Source organism: Candoia aspera, chromosome 4 (genome assembly GCF_035149785.1).
Source record: "Candoia aspera isolate rCanAsp1 chromosome 4, rCanAsp1.hap2, whole genome shotgun sequence".
NCBI lineage: Eukaryota > Metazoa > Chordata > Lepidosauria > Squamata > Boidae > Candoia > Candoia aspera.
Genome location: NC_086156.1, coordinates 24,783,458 through 24,806,623, shown reverse-complemented (window position 1 = coordinate 24,806,623; position 23,166 = coordinate 24,783,458). Strand labels below are relative to the sequence as shown.

The 23,166-nt window shown below is 38.1% G+C and overlaps 1 protein-coding gene across 2 annotated transcripts in view; it reads left to right on the top strand.

Annotated features, from left to right (window-relative positions):
* Window positions 1-22,750, top strand: part of CALCR (calcitonin receptor) — a 138,272-nt gene extending 115,522 nt beyond the window's left edge. The window contains exons 9-13 of one of the 2 annotated variants that reach the window (XM_063303638.1): window positions 111-171; window positions 259-325; window positions 1,946-2,164; window positions 8,896-8,937; window positions 21,696-22,750. In XM_063303638.1, coding sequence (XP_063159708.1) covers window positions 111-171; window positions 259-325; window positions 1,946-2,164; window positions 8,896-8,937; window positions 21,696-21,917 — 611 coding nt within the window. In that variant the 3' untranslated portion in view covers window positions 21,918-22,750. Of the gene's footprint in view, window positions 1-110; window positions 172-258; window positions 326-1,945; window positions 2,165-8,895; window positions 8,938-10,351; window positions 10,552-21,695 lie in introns of those variants that run through there. The other variant, XM_063303639.1, reaches the window with a different exon arrangement.
* The last annotated feature ends 416 nt before the right edge of the window (window positions 22,751-23,166 follow it).

The following is a 23,166-nucleotide window of genomic DNA, read 5'->3' as shown; positions in this document are numbered from 1 at the left end:
TCTTCCAAATCTGTGTTGCTGTTACATACATATATTGACATGCACATGCACATAATCCAATCCAAAATATGAAATCTGATGTGAATATGAAATGTGATTTATTATTCTAGGTTTTCCTTTAGTGCCAGCATCAATTCACGCTGTGGCAAGAGCCAAATATTTCAATGATAAGTGAGTATCGTGGCTCCTTCTTATAAAGTTTAATTAGTATTTGTTAAAAATATATAATTTCATTATTTTTTATTTTTTTTCTTCCAGATGTTGGATTAGTGTTGACACTCATTTGTTGTACATCGTTCATGGGCCTGTAATGGCGGCTTTATTGGTGAGAATATTATTTGCTATTTTATTGTGAGTTCAGCACTATACTCTGCCACGCTTATTTGTTCTTACTGAAGTTGTTTGTCCCATGTTTCAGCATAGCTTTCAAGACAGCTGAATGCTTTATAAAAATAACCTCCCAATCCCATGGTTCCTTGAAGTCCTTAGGTCTTCAGAAACATTATCTTGACTTGAGGCAGATCTCTGTCTTCACAGCTAGAGAAACAAACTTGATGCTAGAACTCTATCACTAACATGGCACATACTCCAACGTGTAGAACTTGAAATGAGTGGGGATTTTTCTGAGTACACTGAGTAGTTGTGATCTTCCTGAAGTAATACATATTTACTTGGTAGTAAGTCCTAGCAAATGCAGAAGAGCTTATTTCTCATCTCTTTTGTGTCCATGTTTGCAAGCTTTGTGAATATGTTTGGTTGATCACTATGTGACACAGAATGTTGGTTTGGATGGGGCTTTGACCTGATGTAGCAGGGCAAATATATTTGGGTTCTTAAGACATTGTAGCCATTATATACAGCTATATAGGAAAAAAGATACATGAGTGAACAGCTGCAAAGATTTTTTAAAAGGAATGTATCTGCCTGCAGTGGAGCATCTGCTTATAAAAGCATATATTCTGATATTCTAACTTGGTCAAATATGGCAGAGATTAATGCCCTAGAAAAAGAAAATTTGATTAAAAAATAAGTTGCTTATTGCATATAGACTTCACTGACTCAGTTCATTAATTCCAACTAGAAACAATACATGAATATTTTCATATAACAGTTTGTGATAACAAGCTGCTGTGCTTAATATCCTACTACATCTTACTCTTTGGATGGGAATACCTTCCCTGATCCTTCATCTCTCCAAACTTTGTGTTGCCTCAAGATTTTTTGCAGTCATCCCCTCCATAGGATCAGAAAGACCAGTCTGGCTTGGAATGCATATCTTTCCATATTGAGTGACTCTGAGAAATATAACGCATCCTATTTTAGAAAAGAACTAATTACTTTCAAGGGGACAAGGGAATGGCTGGCTTCAAACCCTCTTTACTATCTGGCTTGTGCATTACAGTCCTTCTGCTATTTCAAAGTTACATTGATTATGATGTCCAAAGACATTGAAGCACAGAGTAGGGTACTTTGACTCATAATGGGCAGGTCTTTACTAATAGTCCTGCATAGGTTTAGGAGCTTTTTGGCATACAGGGAAGAGAGTAGAGCATGCAGATTGGTCCTGCATCTTCTTTTCACTCTTCTGATGGCACGTTGGGATCAGAACTAAGCAAGGAGTTATTCTAGGTGGAGACTTCCCCCATGATTAGGGAGGTGCTGGGTTAGGCCACTCAGTGGATGAAAAGGATAGACTTTGCTGAAGCTGCAGAGATAGATAGACAGATAATGTTGGTTGTGTGTGCCCTCTTTTCTAGTAAGAAGCAAATATCTGCAAACTTCCATAGTTAATTTTAGTTTTATGTTTCGTTGTTATGAGCTAAATTCCCCATTGGCTGCACATGAAAATGAGAGTAATATTTTCTTTGTTTTGGAATATTCACGTATCTTTACCTTTTGTTCTATTTTTTTAATAATAATAAAAATAACACATTTGTTTTCGCAGGTCAATTTTTTCTTTTTGCTCAACATTGTACGAGTTCTCGTTACAAAACTGAGAGACACGCATCGGGCCGAGTCCAATATGTACATGAAAGCTGTCAGAGCCACTTTAATTCTTGTGCCCTTATTAGGTATTCAGTTTGTCATTATTCCCTGGAGGCCAGAAAATAAACTTGCTGGAGAAATATATGATTACATCATGCATATTTTAATGCACTATCAGGTATGGGTTTCTGACTGTGTTTTTTGATGATGCTGGTGGGTTTCATTTGACAGGAGAATATTTTCCCAGGAAACACAGCTGGCTTCAGATAATGGATTAGTGCCACTAAAGTCAATGAGAGTAAGTCAGTTTTACACCAGATTAGTTGATTTGTGGGTTATTTTCCAAAGAAAAAATCCACACATAAAATATGTGAGATAGTTTAGACTTATGCATATTGAGGGGGAGGGGAGGGGGAGGGGGAATTATATAAATTCTGAGTAAATGTGGTTAGAATCATATGGAAGATGATGTGATGGAGGTACCATTTTAGATCTCTCCCTTATAGTTGAATGTTCCTGTAAAAGTACTGTCTCACACAAAAGAAAGAATATGCAGGAACTTACAGTATATGGGGAAAACTAACTTGAAGGAGAGAGAACAAATGTATACCCCTTCTTCCTGGCAAGTAACTATCTCCCTGTCTAACTCCCTGGGTAATGAGTTTAATATTCTCATCTAAAAAAACCATTTTTGGGAGGAATGAATATTTGTATTTGCAAATCCGAAGGAGAGCAGAACAATGTGGAGTGGTATGGCAAATTTAGTTTGGATGAGAATGAGGATTGTCGCTAGATAGACAATCATTTGGCATTGCATAGATGCTTTTCCCAATCACATGGGAAGACTACTTTGGCTGAAAGCGAATGAATGCAATGCACGTATTTCTGCTAGTCTAAGGAGATACTGCTCAATTATGGATAGCCCATTGGTCATCCCAAGAGTTCTTGGTATATCTTTCCCAGTGATCCTCACTCATAGGAACCCACAGAAACATCAAGAAAACTGCACATTGCACCTTGAAAACTCTAGAGGCATGCCAGTCTCACCAAGATCCCATAGATGATGAGTGGACAAATGCAAGCTGAAACCACATGCACCCTTTTAATTCTTTCTTTGTGGCCTCTAAAGTCCTGTTTGACCTAGTTGCTGAAAATCATTGGCATGGTTTCTTGCTATCTTAAAGTGGGAAACATTTTTTTTTAAAAAACACCTCCAGTATAGGCCCTAAAATAAGCATAATATATTTGTAGGGGGAGGACAAGAAAACTCAGATGATCCTGGCCTTGCCCATGTAGGTGTGACATAGTCTCGCCCATATTGTATCATTGGTTAAACATGGCCTCAGCCACCAAAAGTTTGCCCATCCTTCCTCTAGATCTTTTGGGGCAAGAAGTTCTATACAGGGAACTTCTTTGCTTCCCTACATGCAACTTCCTGACACATCAATATCTGTAAGTAATAATTAGATCAAGATGGTTTGTAATATTGTACTAGTAGGCTTTCCCATCGACAGTTATATGGATCGATAAAAATCTGGCATATTTTATTTTATGCATTTGTAGGGCAGTAATCTGGTCCATTCATTAGTATCTCCTAATTTGTAGGATTTTTGTAAGCATCTGTCAACCCTTTGAGGTAGGCTGGGTCAGGAAACAGACTCCACAAGAAACACTGGAAATCTACTTTATTGATACAAGGTATAGTAACAGAATCTTGAAAGTCTGACAGTGTTTTCCCTCCCTCACTCCCTCTTCTACCCAAGGGAGTTATGTTGGAACCAAGTTAAATTTCTCTCTAACATTCTCTTCTTTTCGCGGCTTAAATCATGTTTGCTAACTGTCACATTTCTTTTCCAAGATTATCTGTGATTCTCTACAGCATCTCCCTTGATATACATAGCAGTTAACGTAACCTGCCAGAAAATCATTTTTAATGATAAATGGTTATTACCCTCTTTTTATTCATGCATTTTTCCAGTGCAGGCTTTTAAAACATACTTTTCCCTAATGTAAGCTCTTTTAACATAAGAAATGCTGCTTGTACAGTTTGAATATATTACATCCCTTCATTTGTTTTTGGTTTTGGGTTGGTTTTGTTTTTTTCCCTAAAAGTTTGATCTGGGGAAGACAAATACTAGTGAACGTTATTTGATTTTAAGGATCCAAGCACTGCTCATTCCTGGCGGGAGTGAAATAACCAGACAAGATCTCAAAAGACTGGGAGAATTCATTTACAGCCCTATTCCCATTCCTTTTATATCAAGTCAGAGAAGCAGTAAGGATTTTTTTCTCCCTGCAATGGTTTAAAATCACACAGTGCACTTTTGTTGGCAGGTGTGTCTAAAAATGCCTACTAACCTGAGGCATTAAATCCAGAGTAGAGTCTCCTCCCATCCGATAAAAATAAATAAATAATGAAATGAATGGTGACAATTAAGCAAATATTTTCTTTCCCATTATTACGAGATTCGCTTAAAACCTCTTTCTCCCTTTCTCTCAAAGTGGGGCTCTAGCCTTCCTAGTCCTAAATCAAATATTACAGCATTGTAGTTAGTTCTTATGCCACCAAAAGGGGCATAACCCAAGTCCCTCAGCGGTCAGAGATAAATAACTAATTGCTAAGTTTCAGTTCACTGAGCAAACATTTGCTTTTAGGTAATATAGTATCAGACTTTGAAATCATTGGTGGTGCTTCAAGGAAATTTAAGTTTTTATATAGCTTACATTTAAGCTATATAAAAACTTAGCTACAGTATGTGTGTTTATAGCAAAGAGCGACATTTGCGATGCCAGGATATCAAACCAAGATCAGATCAGACCATAAACTATCCAGGACTATGCTAGTCTGCTAACAGCAGGACTGAGCAATGATATGATTTCCTTCCTGAAAAATTTGTGTGTCCTGCAAATAATGTGATGCTGGCATGGGAAGGAGCCACATTATCCCTTTCTCTCATCTAGATTGATGTGTTTACTGCAAGAAGGAAGCAAAGCATATTGAACTGACTCTTGTATTGTTGCAGTAATGTGTTTTTGAAAGCTAGCTGGTAATATATGCATTCTTCAAGTTCTATAATAATATATCTAAGGCTATACATAAGCTGTAATGCAAAAAGTTATGAACATCACCTTATTGCCACTACAGGATATGAAAAACAAATAGACCAAAGAAAGAAACTTGGCAAGATAGAATATTGTTACTACTCTCAAGAGGATGAGCACTATCACACAAGGATTCCCATTCTGGAATAATGCTAAATGTCTTCAGAGAAATTTTACAAAAGCATACGCATACTGGGCTTAACATAGGCTAATCTTTAAATTTTTAATGGGAAGCTATCAAGATAATCAGCATTTACCTTGAAATTAAATGCCACAGAAGAAAACAAAACCTACTCAAATTATCTAGATTGGGTCACTGCCAACTCACAGACAGTGGACCCAGCTCTAATCTTAGCTGCATTACTGGCCACTAATGGGACATATTTTGGGGACAAGTCAAATCCATTGATAGTATTGAAGAAATCGTGTGATTTCCTTCTATTTAAGGTCCAGAATCAAAGTATCATCCGCTCTTGTGAGTATGAAACACTTTGGTATACTCTTTTTTATCTCTTAATTCCACTGATAGTCACTCGTTGACTAGGCCATAATGTAGTTTGTTTGGTTTATTTTAGTCTGTTGATATTGTGGTTTGTAAACCATAGCTTGTTTGTTTGTTTGTTTGTTTACTTTTGAAATTTCTATCACCGCCCATCTCCCCCCTCCAAGGAGGAACTCTAGGTGGTTTACAATCAAAATAAGATTTAAAATTCAGTACGAACTATAAATAATACATAAGTATTACTACTTAAAAGGACAAATCCTGAGTCTGCAAGCCATACACAGTTCCCAAAGCCTGTGCTTGAGATCTGTCAGTTTATGCAAATTCCATACAACACTATTGATTGGCCCAGAACGCACCAGTCTTTCCAGTTACATATTAATGTATGAAGCCAGCACTGCTATTTTTATTTAGATTCTATTTTGCATTATCTCAAGTTGCTTCAAACCTAATGTGTGAACATTAGCAGAATGGCTGAGGTGGGACAGGAAGAAACAGAATTATTCTAGTAGTCCTAAACTGTCAGATGCTGTAATGAAATTATGGAAGCTGGGTGTGTGCAGTTCCCCTCATCCCGGGATTTAGATTAAGAGATTGTTCTACAGTAATAGGAACAGTGCCTCAGGGGCATTGTCCCATAATGCTTGAGGTACAGTCACTACATTATTATACCTTATCTCTAGCAGAACATAAGGAAGTCTATTACAACTGTTCTGGAACAATGCTTTAGAAAAATACTGGAATAAATGCATTAAAATGTGTCCACTGGTTAAATCATAGATACTTCCTAGTCATTTCTTCCTGGAGTCACAGGATATATCTTTTTTGCTCCACCATCTTCCCCCGAATAACCACAACATTACCATGTTGTAATACATTCTTCTTCAAACTGAGACTCTGCAGATGTATTGGGACTGCAATTCTTAAGATTCTTGGCAAGCATTAATTTGGTGGCTCAGAACTCTAGAAGCTGAAATCTAGAGGTCATCTTGTTGGAGAAGGCTGTCTTGTTAGGAGGACAGTAGTTTTATGCAAGGGCAGTAGTATCAGGGTCAAACTGATATAAACCAAGATAAGCTGCTTTTTACGAGCATTAGTTATTTCTAAATTACCTCATTTATTGCTGTTACCTTCTGTCTTGTCCATTGTTTTTTACATAGCTCTTGTATTTGCCTTTGATAGTATTGCCCACAGAATAGAGAACTAAAATCTAATTTCAAGGCCATGTGAACACCCTCAGATTACATTATACATGTGCAAAAAACAATATGGCCATAAAATTGCAAATGAGAATAGACTTCAGAGACACAGAAACAGAGATGACCCAAAGTGCTTTTATAAGCAGGATAGAAATATTTTTTTAAAGGGAGGGGGATTACTATTTCAAAAGGGTCCAGGGCTGCAATGTTATATGTAATTGCTTAGTAAAAGTTTAGAGAACTCAGAAGGACTTCCAGGTCTATATGGATGGGATGACAATGTGTCACACAGCCAGAATTTACCTCTGTATACATATATATGGCTCTCTCTGTGTGTGTTTCTTTTTGAAGCAGGAATGTGCAGCCTTTTAATAACTTTGGACTGCATTTAATGTTTTTAGGGTGAGGGCCACAATGGGTGGAAGGATTAGCAAATTGGGTATGGACCCATAAAGCCAGGGTTTTCTTTTATTTCTCCTGGGTGTGGAAAGAAGATTGCTTTTTTAAATATATGCTAAGCCGATTTTAGGACATGCTGTATAGTTTGTATTGTTTCCCACATCAAAATGGCAAGAAACCATAATGCAGGTTTTGGCCCTTGTGACTGGCATGGGCTCTGTGGGCTACAAAACGAATGAGGGGTCATGTGTACAGTATCAACGGGTAGGATTGCCATATCTGGGCTACAACAATCCAGATGTTCAGCAGATAGCAGCAAAGAGTTTTCTATACCCCTTGGTGCCATCTAATGAACAGTTGGAGTTTTGTAGCCCAGTTATGGCAGTTCTATTGATAGGACCTTAGGACCTCCACTTCTATTTTAAAATAGCAGGCAAGAAAGGGAAGCAAGAAAAAGGGAAGTGGCACACATTGTCCTGCTGACAAAAGATCACCCAATCCAAAGCTGCAGTGTATTTCAGGAAGAATGTCACTATTGCCATCAATAAAGCTTGTGCCAAGTAGGTATGTTTCTTTTTCAAGTGTCCCAAAATTCTTTGTTGTTTATGCTGCCTGTCCTGTATTCTTTTGGAAAGTAAATAAACAGTTTCAGTCCATTACTTTCCTCAGTAAGCTTGCATTTGAGTGACAAACCTTTTTTCCAACAAACTTCCCCACTCTTTCATTCTGTTACTTGTGGAAACGCCACTGTTTGTCAAACGACTTGGTTTTTATGGGAAGATAGAATATGTACTGGAAAGATACCAAGTTCTATTTTATATAAGAGGCATCCTCAGTGGGCAGAGAAGGGGGGTGGGGTCAAAAGGTCCTGATAGTGATGGCCACAGTTGAAGCCCTGTCCCTTTTCTTACATGTGTCACTGGTGCAATGCATGTCAAAAAGGAGCAGGGCTTAGGATGAAGAACTTGGGGCAAAGATTAAGACAATAATTACTCAATAGAAAGAAGGGCAGAAGGAATAATGGTATCTTTTTCTTTCTTTTTTCTCTATTCCTGATTTCTCTCTTTGTTTTTGTTTTGAATATTTTATTACATTATCTATAGAGACAGACAGACAGACAGAGACAGAGATTGGGGCTCTGATTGCAGGTGCCATCTTGATTTTTTGAGAGCCCCACCCCGTCGTGGATATCCTTTGTTTTGTCTCTGAACAAGGAAAACTAAATGTAAGGAAGAAATTGTGTAATTCAGAGCAGACAAAATGAAGTGTTTCACATCGATATGAAAATGTAACTGAAGATCATGAATGGAATTCCTTTTCATTATTTGACATGGTAGTTCCCAACTCAAGTCCTGTTCAACCAGAGCAGTGCCAGTGGAGGATGTGGGACACTCAAATCCATTCCCCCTCACTTAAGATTTTAGGATGCCTGATTAGCTTTTAGATGGCTTTAAAAGGGGATTAGAGAACTAGAGGAAAATACTAGAGAAACAGATGAGGGTTAGTTCTGTAAGTGAGCTGGTTGTCCCTTGACTGAAACAGGATGCTAGGCTAGATAGCTCTTTGATCTAACAGAGCTCTTGTGTTATGAGCTTTTAGAGCTACTATACCTATGGTGAAATGTTACAAAATACTGTATATCTGCTTTATTTCATTCTATAATCACAGAAACAATGTGAATAATTTGCTTTTCATTTTGCCTTTCAGGGCTTACTTGTGGCAACGATTTTCTGTTTCTTCAATGGAGAGGTATGCAAATAAAACAACTGAACTTCATTTCATGTCAATTAATATTGCAGTTTACAGGTAGTCCTCAACGTAAAACCACAATTGGGACCAAACTTCTGTTGCTAAGTGAGGCGGCCATTAAGTGAGTCACATCCGATTTTATGACCTTTTTTGCCATGGTCATTAAGTGAATCCAGCTTCCCCCAATGACTTTGCTTGTCGAAAGCTGGCTGGGAAGGTTGCAAATAACGATCATGTGACCCCAGGACTCCGCAACTGTTATAAATACACGCCAGTTGCCAAGCACCTGAATTTTGATCACATGACCGCAGGGATGCTGCAACAGTTGTAAGTGCGAGGACCGGTCGTAAGTCACTTTTTTCAGCACCATCATAACTTTGAACAGTCACTAAACGAATGGTTGTAAGTTGAGGACTACCTGTACTCTTAATACGATAAATAAAACTGGATGATTTTTTCCTAATTCATGTTAGATTAGCTTGGAAAACAAAACAAATTACTCCCAACAAATGTCAGATATTCCTTGGTTTACATTTTGAGCCAGGCCAATTTTAGAAGTTGTCGCTTAGAAAACTATCTTTTAACTTTTATCTTAATGCTGTACCCATGGTCTACTAATCTATTTTATCTCTGCTGTTTTAGTGTTTACCATTTATTTGATGTATTAATATATTTTATAAGGATTTTTTGTGAGCTTTCATTATTGCTTGTTACTCTGAAACTCACTAATCATTAGCATGACTAATGAACCTACAGGAAGAAATAAGGAAATGGATCATTAGGATTGGGTAGAAGAAAAGTGCTGGTTTTGGTGTGGGGAAGTAAAATACAAGATTTTCATCCACATTAAAGAAAAATTTGGAGAGTCTTAAACACTGAAAGTTCTCAGCAAGAATCTAGCACCTTTACCAACATAAAGGCCAAATGCTTTTAAAAGTTCCTGTGTCACTGCATTGCATGAGAACAATTGAGAGTGGATGGATTGCTTGACACAGTTACATCAGCAGCTACAATCATGGTTAGTTCTCCTTGTTTACACATTCAAAAGTGGCTCCTGGGACCAGGGGAAAAAAAACTGCTGGAGCCTCATGTGTATACTTTGTCTTTCCCTGGATTAAATTAGGTTGTTGATACCAAACTGTATCACTATCCCAGACCAGTGATCTTGTAGAGGTCTTGTCCCAGGGTCTAGAGGCTATGAAGGTCTGGATGGGGTGGAACATGCTCAAATTGAACTCACAAAAGACAGATTGGACTTTTTTCCATCATGATTTTCTGTCAGCTCCAGAATTGTCCCCAAGGGAGTGGTACTATGGCTGAGGGAGTAAGTTTGTGATTTGGAGGTCTTTCTGGACTCATGGCTACTGCTGGATAGGCAAGTAGAAACTGATATACCATTTACAACTCTAACTAGATCCTGGAGATCCTGATAAAGAAAATCATGCCCTCATCACTATGCATTTAGACTACAGCAATATGTTCCATGTGGGACTGTCTAGACCATTTGGAAACTAGAGCTGGTGCAAAATGTCTGCCCACTTGCTAGCAGTTATTGACCTCCAGAAGTATATAGCACTGGTGTTGTGGACCATGCATTGGCTCTCAATAAAAGTTCCCAGGTACAATTCAAAGTGCAGGTTTTGATCTATAAATCCCTAAATCATCCCAGGAGACACTATTGATTGTTACTCCTTTCATAATGGGAGTGAGGCTGAGCCCGGAGGTGTTGTTTTTGATCATAACTGAAAAACAGCACCTTGTGGGCTCAGCCTTCCTATGGAACAGCCTCCCCTTGCAAATTAAATTAGCCCCTTTAATATTATTCCAGAATATGAGAAAGGAGTTGCTCTGCCAGAGACCATTTGGTGTTTAATTTTTCACCCTTGATTATTTCAGTTATTATAATCGTTTCTTTTTTGTTGGCTTGGTTGATAATCCTCTGACAAACTATTATTATCATGTTTAAATTTAATAGATTTTTAAATTTAGTTTATTTGCTATGGATTTCTAATTAATTGTAAAACACTGTGAGTTCTTGGTATATAAATGTAATAAATAAATAAATAAAGTATGTCCCAGGGTCATTTTCAATTTTAATTGAATTTTAATTGAATAATACTGCGATCATAAAATTATAGACTTTCACTGACACTTCTAAAATAGGTCCAGTTGTTATGTGATTATAACAGGCTTTAACAGTAGTTAAAGATGTAACTGAAAATGTACAGTATGCACTTCTAATGTCACTTAAGGAATACTCCATATGCCTTTATGGAAAGCCTAGTATATATTTTTGGGTTGGGAGTCAAACTGAGGTTAGGGAGAAAACTGAGTTTGAGCAAATAAATAAATGCAAATATTTATATTATAAATAAATGCAAATACCAGGACTTATCCTAGTAATCCTCCAGTATTTCTGTATCATAGTAACCTCCCAGAGTTCCCTGATGAGAGGAGATGGGTGGGGACAAATTTAATAAATAAATAAAATAAAAATAAATAAGCCTTCTGGAATAAAACGTCTTCTACTTCTGTCCAGGATTTGTTCAACTACTTTATTGAGAAGAAGACAGGAAAATAGCTCTGATCCAACCTCTGTTCATTGAGTGGTATGAAAAACAGGTACACTTTGAGTGCAGAGGTTAGGAACCCTACTGCAACAAACCTCCTCTTCCTGAATCTGTCAAGCTGAGATACAAGAACAGCCCTGTTTGACACAAACAGCATGGAATCTCTCTTTGAGGAAAAGTCCAAAAGCTGTATTACAAATACTGTTGGCTTGAAAATTTCAGCTGCTCTTAAGTATTTTACACCTCTATGATATTCCTTTTGAGATGAGCCTACTAGAACTATTCAGTGTATTGTTGTTGTTTATTCGTTCAGTCGCTTCCGACTCTTTGTGACTTCATGGACCAGCCCACGCCAGAGCTTCCTGTCGGTCGTCAACACCCCCAGCTCCCCCAGGGACGAGTCCATCACCTCTAGAATATCATCCATCCACCTTGCCCTTGGTCGGCCCCTCTTCCTTTTGCCTTCCACTCTCCCTAGCATCAGCATCTTCTCCAGGATGTCTTGTCTTCTCATTATGTGGCCAAAGTATTTCAGTTTGGCCTTTAATATCATTCCCTCAAGTGAGCAGTCTGGCTTTATTTCCTGGAGGATGGACTGGTTGGATCTTCCTGCAGTCCAAGGCACTCTCAGAATTTTCCTCCAACACCACAGTTCAAAAGCATCGATCTTCCTTCTCTCAGCCTTCCTTATGGTCCAGCTCTCGCAGCCATATGTTACTACAGGGAACACCATTGCTTTAACTATGCGGACCTTTGTTGTCAGTGTGATGTCTCTGCTCTTAACTATTTTATCGAGATTTGTCATTGCTCTTCTCCCAAGAATTAAGCATCTTCTGATTTCCTGACTGCAGTCAGCATCTGCAGAAATCTTTGCACCTAGGAATACAAAGTCTTTCACTGCTTCTACATTTGCTCCCTCTATTTGCCAGTTATCAATCAAGCTGGTTGCCATAATCTTGGTATCCCCATACCACTAAGAACTTGCCACAATTTGTTATGGTCCACACAGTCAAAGGCTTTAGAATAGTCAATAAAACAGAAATAGATGTTTTTCTGAAACTCCCTGGCCTTTTCCATTATCCATCGGATATTGGCAATTTGGTCTCTAGTTCCTCTGCCTTTTCTAAACCCAGCTTGTACATCTGGCAATTCTCACTCCATGAACTGCTGAAGTCTACCTTGAAGGATCTTGAGCATTACCTTACTGGCATGTGAAATGAGTGCCACTGTTCGATAGTTTGAACATTCTTTAGTGTTCCCCTTTTTTGGTATGGGGATATAAGTTGATTTTTTTCCAGTCTGATGGCCATTCTTGTGTTTTCCAAATTTGCTGACATATAGCATGCATTACCTTGACAGCATCATCTTGCAAGATTTTGAACAGTTCAGCTGGGATGCCGTCGTCTCCTGCTGCCTTGTTGTTAGCAATGCTTCTTAAGGCCCGTTCAACCTCACTCTTCAGGATGTCTGGCTCTAGCTCACTGACCACACTGCCAAAGCTATCCCCGATATTGTTATCCTTCCTATACAGGTCTTCTGTATATTCTTGCCACCTTTTCTTGATCTCTTCTTCTTCTGTTAGGTCTTTGCCATCTTTGTTTTTGATCATACCCATTTTTGCCTGGAATTTACCTCCGATGGTTCTAATTTTCTGGAAGAGGTCTCTTGTCCTTCCTATTCTATTGTCTTCTTCCACTTCCGCACATTGCTTGTTTAAAAATAATTCCTTATCTCTTCTGGCTAACCTCTGGAATTTTGCATTTAATTGGGCATATCTCCCCCTATCACTGTTGCCTTTTGCTTTCCTTCTTTCTTGGGCTACTTCTAGTGTCTCAGCAGACAGCCATTTTGCCTTCTTGGTTTTCTCTTTCTTTGGGATGTATTTTGTTGCCGCCTCCTGAACAATGCTGCCAAGTTCTGTCCATAGTTCTTCCGGGACCCTATCTACTAAGTCCAGTCCCTTAAATCTATTCTTCACCTCCACTGCATATTCCTTAGGAATATTAGTGAGCTCATATCTAGCTGATCTGTGGGTCTTCCCTAATCTCTTTAGTCTGATCCTAAATTGTGCAAGAAGAAGTTCGTGATCTGAACTACAGTCAGCTCCAGGTCTTGTTTTTACTGACTGTATAGATGTCCGCCACCTTTGGCTGCAAAGGATGTAGTCAATCTGATTTCGGTGTTGTCCATCTGGTGAAGTCCACGTATAAAGCCGTCTCTTAGGTTGCTGGAAGAGGGTGTTTGTTATGCACATTGAGTTGTCTTGGCAAAATTCTATCAGCCTGCTTCGTTTTGTTCTCCCAGGCCATGCTTACCTGTAATTCTAGGTGTCATTTGACTGCCCACCTTAGCATTCCAGTCTCCCGTGATGAAAATAACATCTCTTTTAGGCGTGTTGTCCAGTAGGTGCTGCAGATCCTCATAGAACTGTTCTACTTCAGCTTCTTCAGCATCTGTGGTTGGGGCGTATATTTGGATCACTGTGATGTTAGATGGTTTGCCCTGAATTCAAATTGAGATCATTCTATCGTTTTTTGGATTGTATCCAAGCACTGCTTTAGCCACTTTACGATTAATTATGAAGGCTACTCCATTTCTTCTGTGGTCCTCTTGTCCACAGTAGTAGATCTGGTGGTCATTTGATGTGAAGTGGCCCATTCCAGTCCATTTCAGTTCGCTGATGCCCAAAATGTCTATCTTTAATCTTGACATCTCACCAATAACCACATCCAATTTGCCCTGGCTCATAGATCTTACATTCCAGGTTCCAATGGTGTGTTGATCCTTAGAACATCGGATTCGCCGTTCACCACCAGCACCGTCGGCCGCTCGCCGTCCTTTCGGCTTTGAGCTAGCTGCGTCATCACGTCTGGGGCTAGTTGAACTCATCCTCTGTTCCTCCCCAGTAGCATATTGACCATCCTCCGACCTGGGGGTCTCATCTTCCGATGGTATACCGACATATCTCTGGTTGTACTGATCCATTTAGTTTTCATGGCAAGAATACTGGGGTGGGTTGCCATTACCTTCCCCAGGGATCGCCTTTAGTCTGACCTCTCTGTCATGACCTTCCCGTCTTGGGTGTCCCTTCACGGTTTAGCTCATGGCATCATTGAGGTGCTCAAGCTCCAGCACCACGACAAGGTAACGATCCTTTGCTGAAGATTCAGTGTATTACAGAGGAAATTAAAGGCATGAGGATCATGACAGATTATTTGTTTATTTTTAAGTCTGTCTCTTAATGATCCTTAGTATCTTTGGTCTTATAAACAAAAAGGAAAAAAAGCTGGGTTTGGAATTATTTGACAAGAAAGGAGAAAAAAATACATAGCAACAGAACCCAGTCCTCTTTAAAATCTCCAGACTCAATCCCCTTGAGCATTATTAAACCATAGTGAATAAACCATAGTGAGCCAATAGATTACATGAGTAGCTGTCATTTTGCAGCTATCATATTCTTTCCATGCCAATTTGAGTAGACCGATATTGGATGTGATAAACTCTGGTTTTAGAAAGCATTTGGGAGAATAACTTGGCTCCCAGAAACAGCAAGTTCCATTTGAAAGAAATTGATTAAGTCATTTTACTGCAGAGATCGTATGTGAGTTTTCTACTTTAAATGGCCAGCCCCTGGTGAGATCAAGCACTTTAAAAAAATGGTTCAGAAACAAATACAATATTTCTACCAGCTGGACTGAGCATCAGAATTGATAGAGTTTAATAAAACTTGTATATTGCATTTGTCATAGTTTTGGTATGTTGTCAGAACAATTGTATACAATAATTTTATATTGAGCATATTTCTTGCTCAAGGAAATGGAGCTTGATTAACATACCTATATTGACAGTGAAGATATTGAAGTGGTGGGTAGCTTCTGCCTTTTAGGATCAACCATCAACAGTAAAGAAACAAGAAATATGCCACAGACTAGCACTCGATAGAACAGCCATGAAGGCCTCGGAAAAAAATACTCAAATGCCACGTTGTGTCTATACCTACAAAGATCAGAATTGTGCAAGCCATGGTATTCCCTGTGACACTCTGTGGAAGTAAAAGTTGGACTTTAAAGAAGTAGGATAGGAAGAGTATTGATACCTTTGAACTTTGGTGTTGGAGAAGACTCCTGAGAATAGCATGGACAGCCAAGAAAACAAACCAATGGATCATTGAACAAGTCAACCCAGGGTTCTCACTCAAGGCACAAACGGCTAGGCTCAATTATCCTATTTAGAACACATTCTGTGAAGACCCTGCTCTCTGGAAAAGGCTGTAATGCTGGGAAAGGTGGAAAGAAAGAGAAGAAGAGGACAACCATCAGCAAGGTGGATGGACTTAGTTACAGTGGTGATGAGTGCACCATTGGCAAACTTGAAAGAATAGGTTAGGAATAGATTGTCATGGAGAAAATCTGTCTATGTGGTCGCTAGGAGTCAAAAATGACTTGATGGCACATAATCAATCAATTTCAGAAATGATCTGTATTAGGATAGTCTTGTGTTTTGAGATCTGACCCACCTGGTACTTTGAGATCTGACTCACAAACCCTTCTTGCATGTCTGCAGATAGGCCTTTTCATCAGTGGTTCTCAACAATGATATTCCTGGCTCCCATATGAGAGAATGACAACTTCACAAGATGCGTAGAATCTTTTCTTTAGAGGCATTTAGCTTGGCAGTGAAGATTTATTTCAGGGTTTGTTTTCCTAGATAGTGTCATTGATTTTACTCATTTAAAATTATTTTTATGTTGTTAGAGCTAGTTTTAATGAGGTATTTTTGACACTTTTGAATGAAAGTCGCCTCAAAAATGGATTTGCTTTAAAAGGACTTTATAAAAGTTTTATATACATGTGTATAAATAAATGCATAAATACATAAATACATAAAATGAAGAGACTATGGGGAACTAACAGAGGAGACAGGACAAAATTTAAAACATGACTATAACTTGCAGTGAAATAAAGTTAAATAATAATTCAAAATAAATGTTCTGCATTCCTGTTGCTTGAAATTAGAGGGGATTCTCCAGATGAGTTCCTTTGGTCCACCTTGAAAAATCTGATTTCTTTTATCCATATTCTTTTATTCAGATGCAGGACAACCCATTGGCTAAACCAGAGCTGGGCAACATTCTGTTAGCCAAGTTTTTCAACTTACTCCTCAACTAGCAGGAATGTTTTGCAGTGCTTTTGATGAAAGTGGCAGGGGCAGTTTTTCATCCATGGAGGGGATTAAGTGTGCAAACAGGAGCAGGAAGCCTCTTGGAGACAAAATCTCTTACTCTTTCTTCCACATGCCCCAAAATCAAATTTTAGTGATGGGATTTCAAGCTATTTGGGTGGGGCTGTGCATAATGGTGGAAATGAAAAAGTTTCCAAGGCTTTTCACCATTATTTTGGGGAGAAAAAGATAATATTTTTTCAATATTTTTAATTTCCATTGGCCATTTCCTCAGCCTAATTTTAATAGTATAAACTCGGGGTGGGGGGAAAATACAGATGGGAGACTGGAGGCCACAGCTAGGTCACATGTTGTCCATCTGTGAAATGACATCTGAACAGATCCTTCGTTTTCAATTCTTCCAGTGAAACTGTTCAGCTAGCTGTTGCTAGAATATCTTAAAGGATGAAAACTATTCCATTGCAGCAAAAGGAGATTAACTTTAATGAGATGGAAGTTACATTTTATCCCTGATGTACTGCTTATTTATGGGCCATTGTATACTAAGATAGAATGAAGGATTTCAAAAGTATTATTCTGTACCTGCATTTGGAACAAATGATGCAGCTTTAGTTATTTACAGTTTCTCAGTACCATTTTTATCTAGAATATCAGCATTTTAGAAAGAATGAGCCTAAATGTTAATGCTTTAATCAAAAAGAGAAAATAAAATATGCTGAATCTGGATAATCTGGAGTAAATCCACTGAAATCAAGGTCTTATTGATTATGATGAGTCCACTGTACATGATTAAATCTGCATTCAGTCCAAATTTATGATAAGAACAGTCTGATAGTGGAACCTATTACTTAGAAAGACAGTGGGTTCCCCTTTGTTGAATGTGTCCAAAGCAAAAACCAGAAAAGCATGTATCATATATGTTTGCATTTGGATGTCTGCACTGAACGGGGGAGTCAGACTCCATGGCTGTGATGGCCCCTTCCCCTTCTGTAACTCAGTGATTTTAATCTATTGGCATTTTTGTTTAACCCTTACCAAAAGAAAAAAAGACTTAGAAATAGGATGGAAAGACATTAAACTCAGATTTACAGGTAGACCAGCGAGATTTTTTGTTTAACAAGTGCAACTACTAAAAGCTTTCCCCTCAAAAAATAAATATATAAATAAGTTGCTGGGGGTTGGGGGAAGCTGCTCCGAGGAAATCCAGGAGAAAATTTCTGTGTGGAAGAACCTTTGGTATTGATCGAAAATAACTGAACTGAATGTGAGTTCAGAAACACATACTACTTAATTTTTAGTACTAAGCTAGAGTGCTGCCTTTACCTGTATCCATCTGGTAAGTCTCAAGTTTCTAGGGTTTTGTTCTTTTCTTTATTTATGAGAAACCTCAAGTATGCCAAGCCATAATTTAAAGGAAACACCAGACAGTAAATTAAAGACAGGACTGACTCTGTCCAATAAGAAATAGGAAACATATAACTTAATTCAGATATAACTAGCAGCACTTCTATACGGCAACTGTTTCTATTCCCCTATTCCACAAAAGTAATTTGAAAAGCATCTACATGTTTGCTAGAAACACCAAGAATAATGACGGAAAAGAACTTTCCTGCCTCAAACGTCTATAGGTTGTAGGTTGTCCTGCAACAATCCACAACCCCTTAGCCCTCTACAAAAAAGGGAAAGCACAGCTTCGATCTTTGCCAAAGAGAAGTAAGAGCTGACAAGGACTCTAGTCAGTTTCATGCCTGCAAAGACAACAAGCCATCTTTCTATCTTAAAGACTCACTAGCCTAAAAGGAGTGAGATCAGAGTCTCCTTTAATGGCCAATCATTTCAAAATGTAACCAAGGGAAATATTAGCATTTCTGAGATTTCACATATGCAGCAACTGAGTCAGAAATAATTTGTCTCGGGCTTCCAGTGGGGGATTGGCAACTTGAAATGTGTCTCCACGATCTCAGCGGTAGACCAGGCAGCATGGACCTTTTTTTGGGCTCAGGCAGGCCTTCTGAGAGCCCAGAAGTGTTCTCTGGATTAAGAAAAACCCCAGGAATCGCCCTGTTTGTTTTCCAGATGGCTGGACGCAGCCAGAAGACCGCAAAACAGCGTTTCACAATCAACTGGTAAGCTAGCAGCTGAGAGGCAGGGTTGCCATCTTTTCCTAAGCCATGCTGAAGCCTCAAACAGACTCAAAAGCTGCCCACCCCATTTCTAAAACACCATTTTTTAAAAAAAATTGTTACTAAGGAGAGGCTTTTTACAACAAAGAAATGCAGAACCTCTTGGTGATTTTCATTACTTTTGGAAGTTATTAATTTGTTAATTTGGCTTCTTTTTAAAAAAATTCTTTCTTTTAAATTGTATTGTTGGATTTAAAGACTTTTGCCTGTTTACCTTTTTTTTTTTTTCCAAAGTTTGAAGGATTACAAAGTAATTACCCACTTTATTGAATTTGCGGAGCTGAGCTTTGATCGATCTGCTATTGTTCCCTGTGAGAACAGCTTTGTTTATTCTTACTCTCCCACCTTTGCTTTCATGTCTAAGCAACACAGCCTTTTGTCTAATAGCCTGTGGAGGGATATGCAAGATTTTAAAGATATCTTTAAGGAGTTCTACCTTAAGGTTACTCATACTCTGGAGTACCTTTTAGAGCTTGTGGAAACTAAAGGCTACCAACAAACTGAAAAGGAGGAAAATGACAATAGTGAAAGTTATTTCGAGAATAATGTTCCTGTTTCAAAGAAGAAAATGAGGAGTAATGTCTCAAAGCCAAAAAGTGAAGGGAAGAAGATTTGTCTCTGGAATGTCAATTTTGAAGAAGGAAAAGCTTTGGGCATAAAGGGAATGGAAATGGCTGCACTCTTGAATATCGAGACCAAAGACAAGATTTAAGCCTCAAGAGATGGAAGGTCTTTGAAGATGAATTGGACTTTACAAGGCAGGTTGAGGTTTGCAAGGAGAAAGTTCTTTTAGTTCTTTTTTTCATGCAGTTTATTTCATTTCTTGTAGTTTTTAATGTATTTGTTGAAAAAAATTAATAAAGCTTTAATTTAAAAAAAATAATTTGTCTCAGTTTTCAGTGCTACCAAAGTTGTAGAATACTTGATGTCAGGAATGACTTTCAAACTGGTGCAATGGCCTAAGTCCAGTCTCACCCAGTGACAAAACATGAGACTAAGTAAGATCTTTCTTCAGTTAAAGAAAGATGTGTTCAGCCTTCTTTCCTAATTCCCAGCAGAAATTCATGTAGCCTCTTCAGATCATTGCCCATAAAAGGGAATTTGTAATGGCTGGCATTCTTCTCTTTTTGTGGAATCGTTTTGAAAGGAAGAACCAGAAGAGAACTGAACATAGATGTTTTCTATAAACATTCCAGATACATTTGTAATAGAAAATTTAACCTATATGCCCTATATAGATATTCTTTAGGTTGCAATTTCAGCGTTGTCAGATTTATGCAGCCTGACCATTCTGTGAAGCTAAACATTACCCTATAAAGATAGTGAGGAGATAATAATTGAGATTTGGGATGTAGGAAGAGAAAGTTGTTTCAGTCTGATTTTTTAAAATGTATTCCTAATAGAGGATAAATGAGGGTGAGTTATTGCCAACCAAGGATGATATCATTTCAGAAAAGGCCAAGAGCATTACTTTAAAAAACAGCAGAGCTGACATTCTTCCAGCTTGAAAAATGCATTTTTATTCATTCCAACCCAACAGAATGTTAGAAAGAAAATACATGAAAGGGCTCAGGACTCTACCCATCAGCAGGCTAACACTCTGAACACAAAACAGAGTGGAACCAAATTTGATATGGCGGGAGAAGCCAGCAAAAGAATTGAGTTTTAAAATGGCCCAGATGTAGATGTATGCTGTGGACGGAAAAAAATCATTTAAAAAATTCCTATGAATGCCTATGGGAGAGGTGGTTGGGCTGTCACCTGGAAAACTGACCTGTTCTGCATTCTGAGCCTTCTCTCTTCCTTTTCAGTCACATAGCCCCAGGTGAAGCTATTGTTAAGGGACTGGAAAAAATTCCAGAAGCCATGCTCTGCATAATTTCCCTCCTTTGTTTTTATCAAAACCCTGAGGTTCACCAGGTGGAGCCAAGAGTTTAACAAGTCATTTTTGACTCCTAGCAACCACATATATAGATTCTCTACATGAAGATTTATCCCTAACCTGGTCTTTCAGGTATTCCAACAGTTCACTCATTGCCACAATTAGAAGACATAGATTTTTCACTGGGGCTTAATTTGTAACGGTACAGTGTGAACTTAACTGTTTTCTTTATTGTTTTTTTACTACTATTTATATCCTGGACAATAACTAGCCACCTCTAGCAGTTTGCAGGTTAAAAAATATTGAAACCATTACCATAAGGAGCAGTAAATCTCTGAGAGTCATACAGTGGACAGCTAATATTTTCTTTTCCCCAAAATTCACAAAAACAGCACAACTTCTGGCATCATTGGATCTAAAGAAGTCAAGGTAGAGGGCAGAAGCCCAGCTTCAATGAAGGAAACATCTGCTCAGACAAATGGATTGACTCTGATTTCTGCTTCTTGTTCTTTTCTATATGCAGTTTCCAGAAGAGCATCCTGTACAGTTTTGGAGAGTTCATAATCTTTAAGCATACCCTATCAAGGAGGGGCATATTTTAGGAAGGAGACAAGAAACTATTTTTGCATGAACAGAATTCCACTTGCACTTCCTTAGATCCCATTCAAGCTGTTAACTTATTGAGATTGCTTATTAATCATAGCACTCATCTGTAACCTGGTATGTGGGACATCAACTCCTGTAATCCATAAAAAATGTGACCATTGCTAGGGGTCTTAAAGTGTAACAAATCAGTAGTATGCCTTATTTGGGAAGACTGAATTGTATTTTCATTGAAAGTGATTGCCATTCTAAATGTGTTTTGCAGGAGTAGGAGATCTATCAATCTTTTTTGTTAAATTTAGAGGTATTTGTCTAACAACTACTATGTTTTGGTTGTAGGTCCAAGGAGCTCTGAAGCGGCAGTGGATGCAGTATAAAACCCAATGGGGTCAAAGACGCCGTGACCATTGTTCTACACGGTCTACCTCCTACACAGCAACATCTATCACAGAGGTTCCAATTTATCCGTATCATCATGATCCTAATAGTGAGCAGCTGAATGGGAAGTATATAGATGACTCTGAACTTGTTGCATTAAAATCTGGAGAGACATCTGCTTAGCTTATAATTAAAGGGCTTCACTTTTTATTTCTGCAAGAAAGAGGAGACTGTAAAGCACCTGCAACGTGCATACTTGGTCAGCTAGCTGGAACCATCATATGCAAAGTGCAGAAATTCAGCTCTCTTGTGGCATCAGTTCACAGATGTGGGGACTGATTCCGGTTGCCAAATGTCACTTTTGAAAGAAAAGGAGATGAAGGCTAAATTTCTCAATGAAGAGCAAGGATTTTCACCAGTTCCAGAACCTGGCCATATGAAATGATGATGCAATAGTAATAAAATTTTCCATCAGACATCCCGCTGGGAGATGCCATTATTTCTACAAAAGACCTTTGTTATCCAAATCAAACTAAATGCAAATTGGAGACAGTAAAGAGCTATTGCTAGACTTTGGAATCATAAACATGAATTATTTGTCATATATTGGACAGCTTTTATTATTTTATTTTCAGTGAGTTTAAATGCTTTCTCAAAGTGGTTTCCCCCCACCCCAAAGCTTGGAGCAAAACAACAAAATTTATTTTGTGTATTTAAATCTTCATTATCACAACAGGATACTAGCCATTCAGTATTATTCTGACATCAAGGAGATGACAGAAATGAAGGTAAACTATTTATTGTGTCATAAACATTAAAAAAAGAAGAGATTATCATAGGAACACAATGTTCTGTCAGGAGGTCTAGTGAGAAGATTCAAAAGCCTTGTTCAGTAGGCCATACACTGGCTTTATGTACATTGTTTATAGGGAAATTGTCAGCCATATTTTTCAGTCCAAAATATGAGAGATGGGGAACAAGTTTTTCTATAAATAAAGTATGAATTCCACTTGGAAAATTGGCTTTCTTTCTTTCTTTCTTTCTTTCTTTCTTTCTTTCTTTCTTTCTTTCTTTCTTTCTTATCTCTATCTATGTATCTTATCATTGATGTTTCTCAGGTTCTAAATATTCATTCATTTTACCATTGAAGTTAGAACCTTTGCAGATAAAGGATCCAAAATAGAAACTAACCATTATATAGTTTAGCATTTGCATTCTAAATTTTAGATATAGTTTATACCTTATTTCATATGCATGGTCTTCAGTATAGCTTCTTGCTTTCTTCCCCAGGAGCATCCAATGCAAAAACCTAAGGAGAATGCCATTGTCTGTAAATGCCAAAATTTCTTTTCTTGAAATCTGTAAACAAAATTTGCAGAGTCCAAAGTAATTATTATTTATGTCCTTCCATACAAATATTACTGAAATTGTA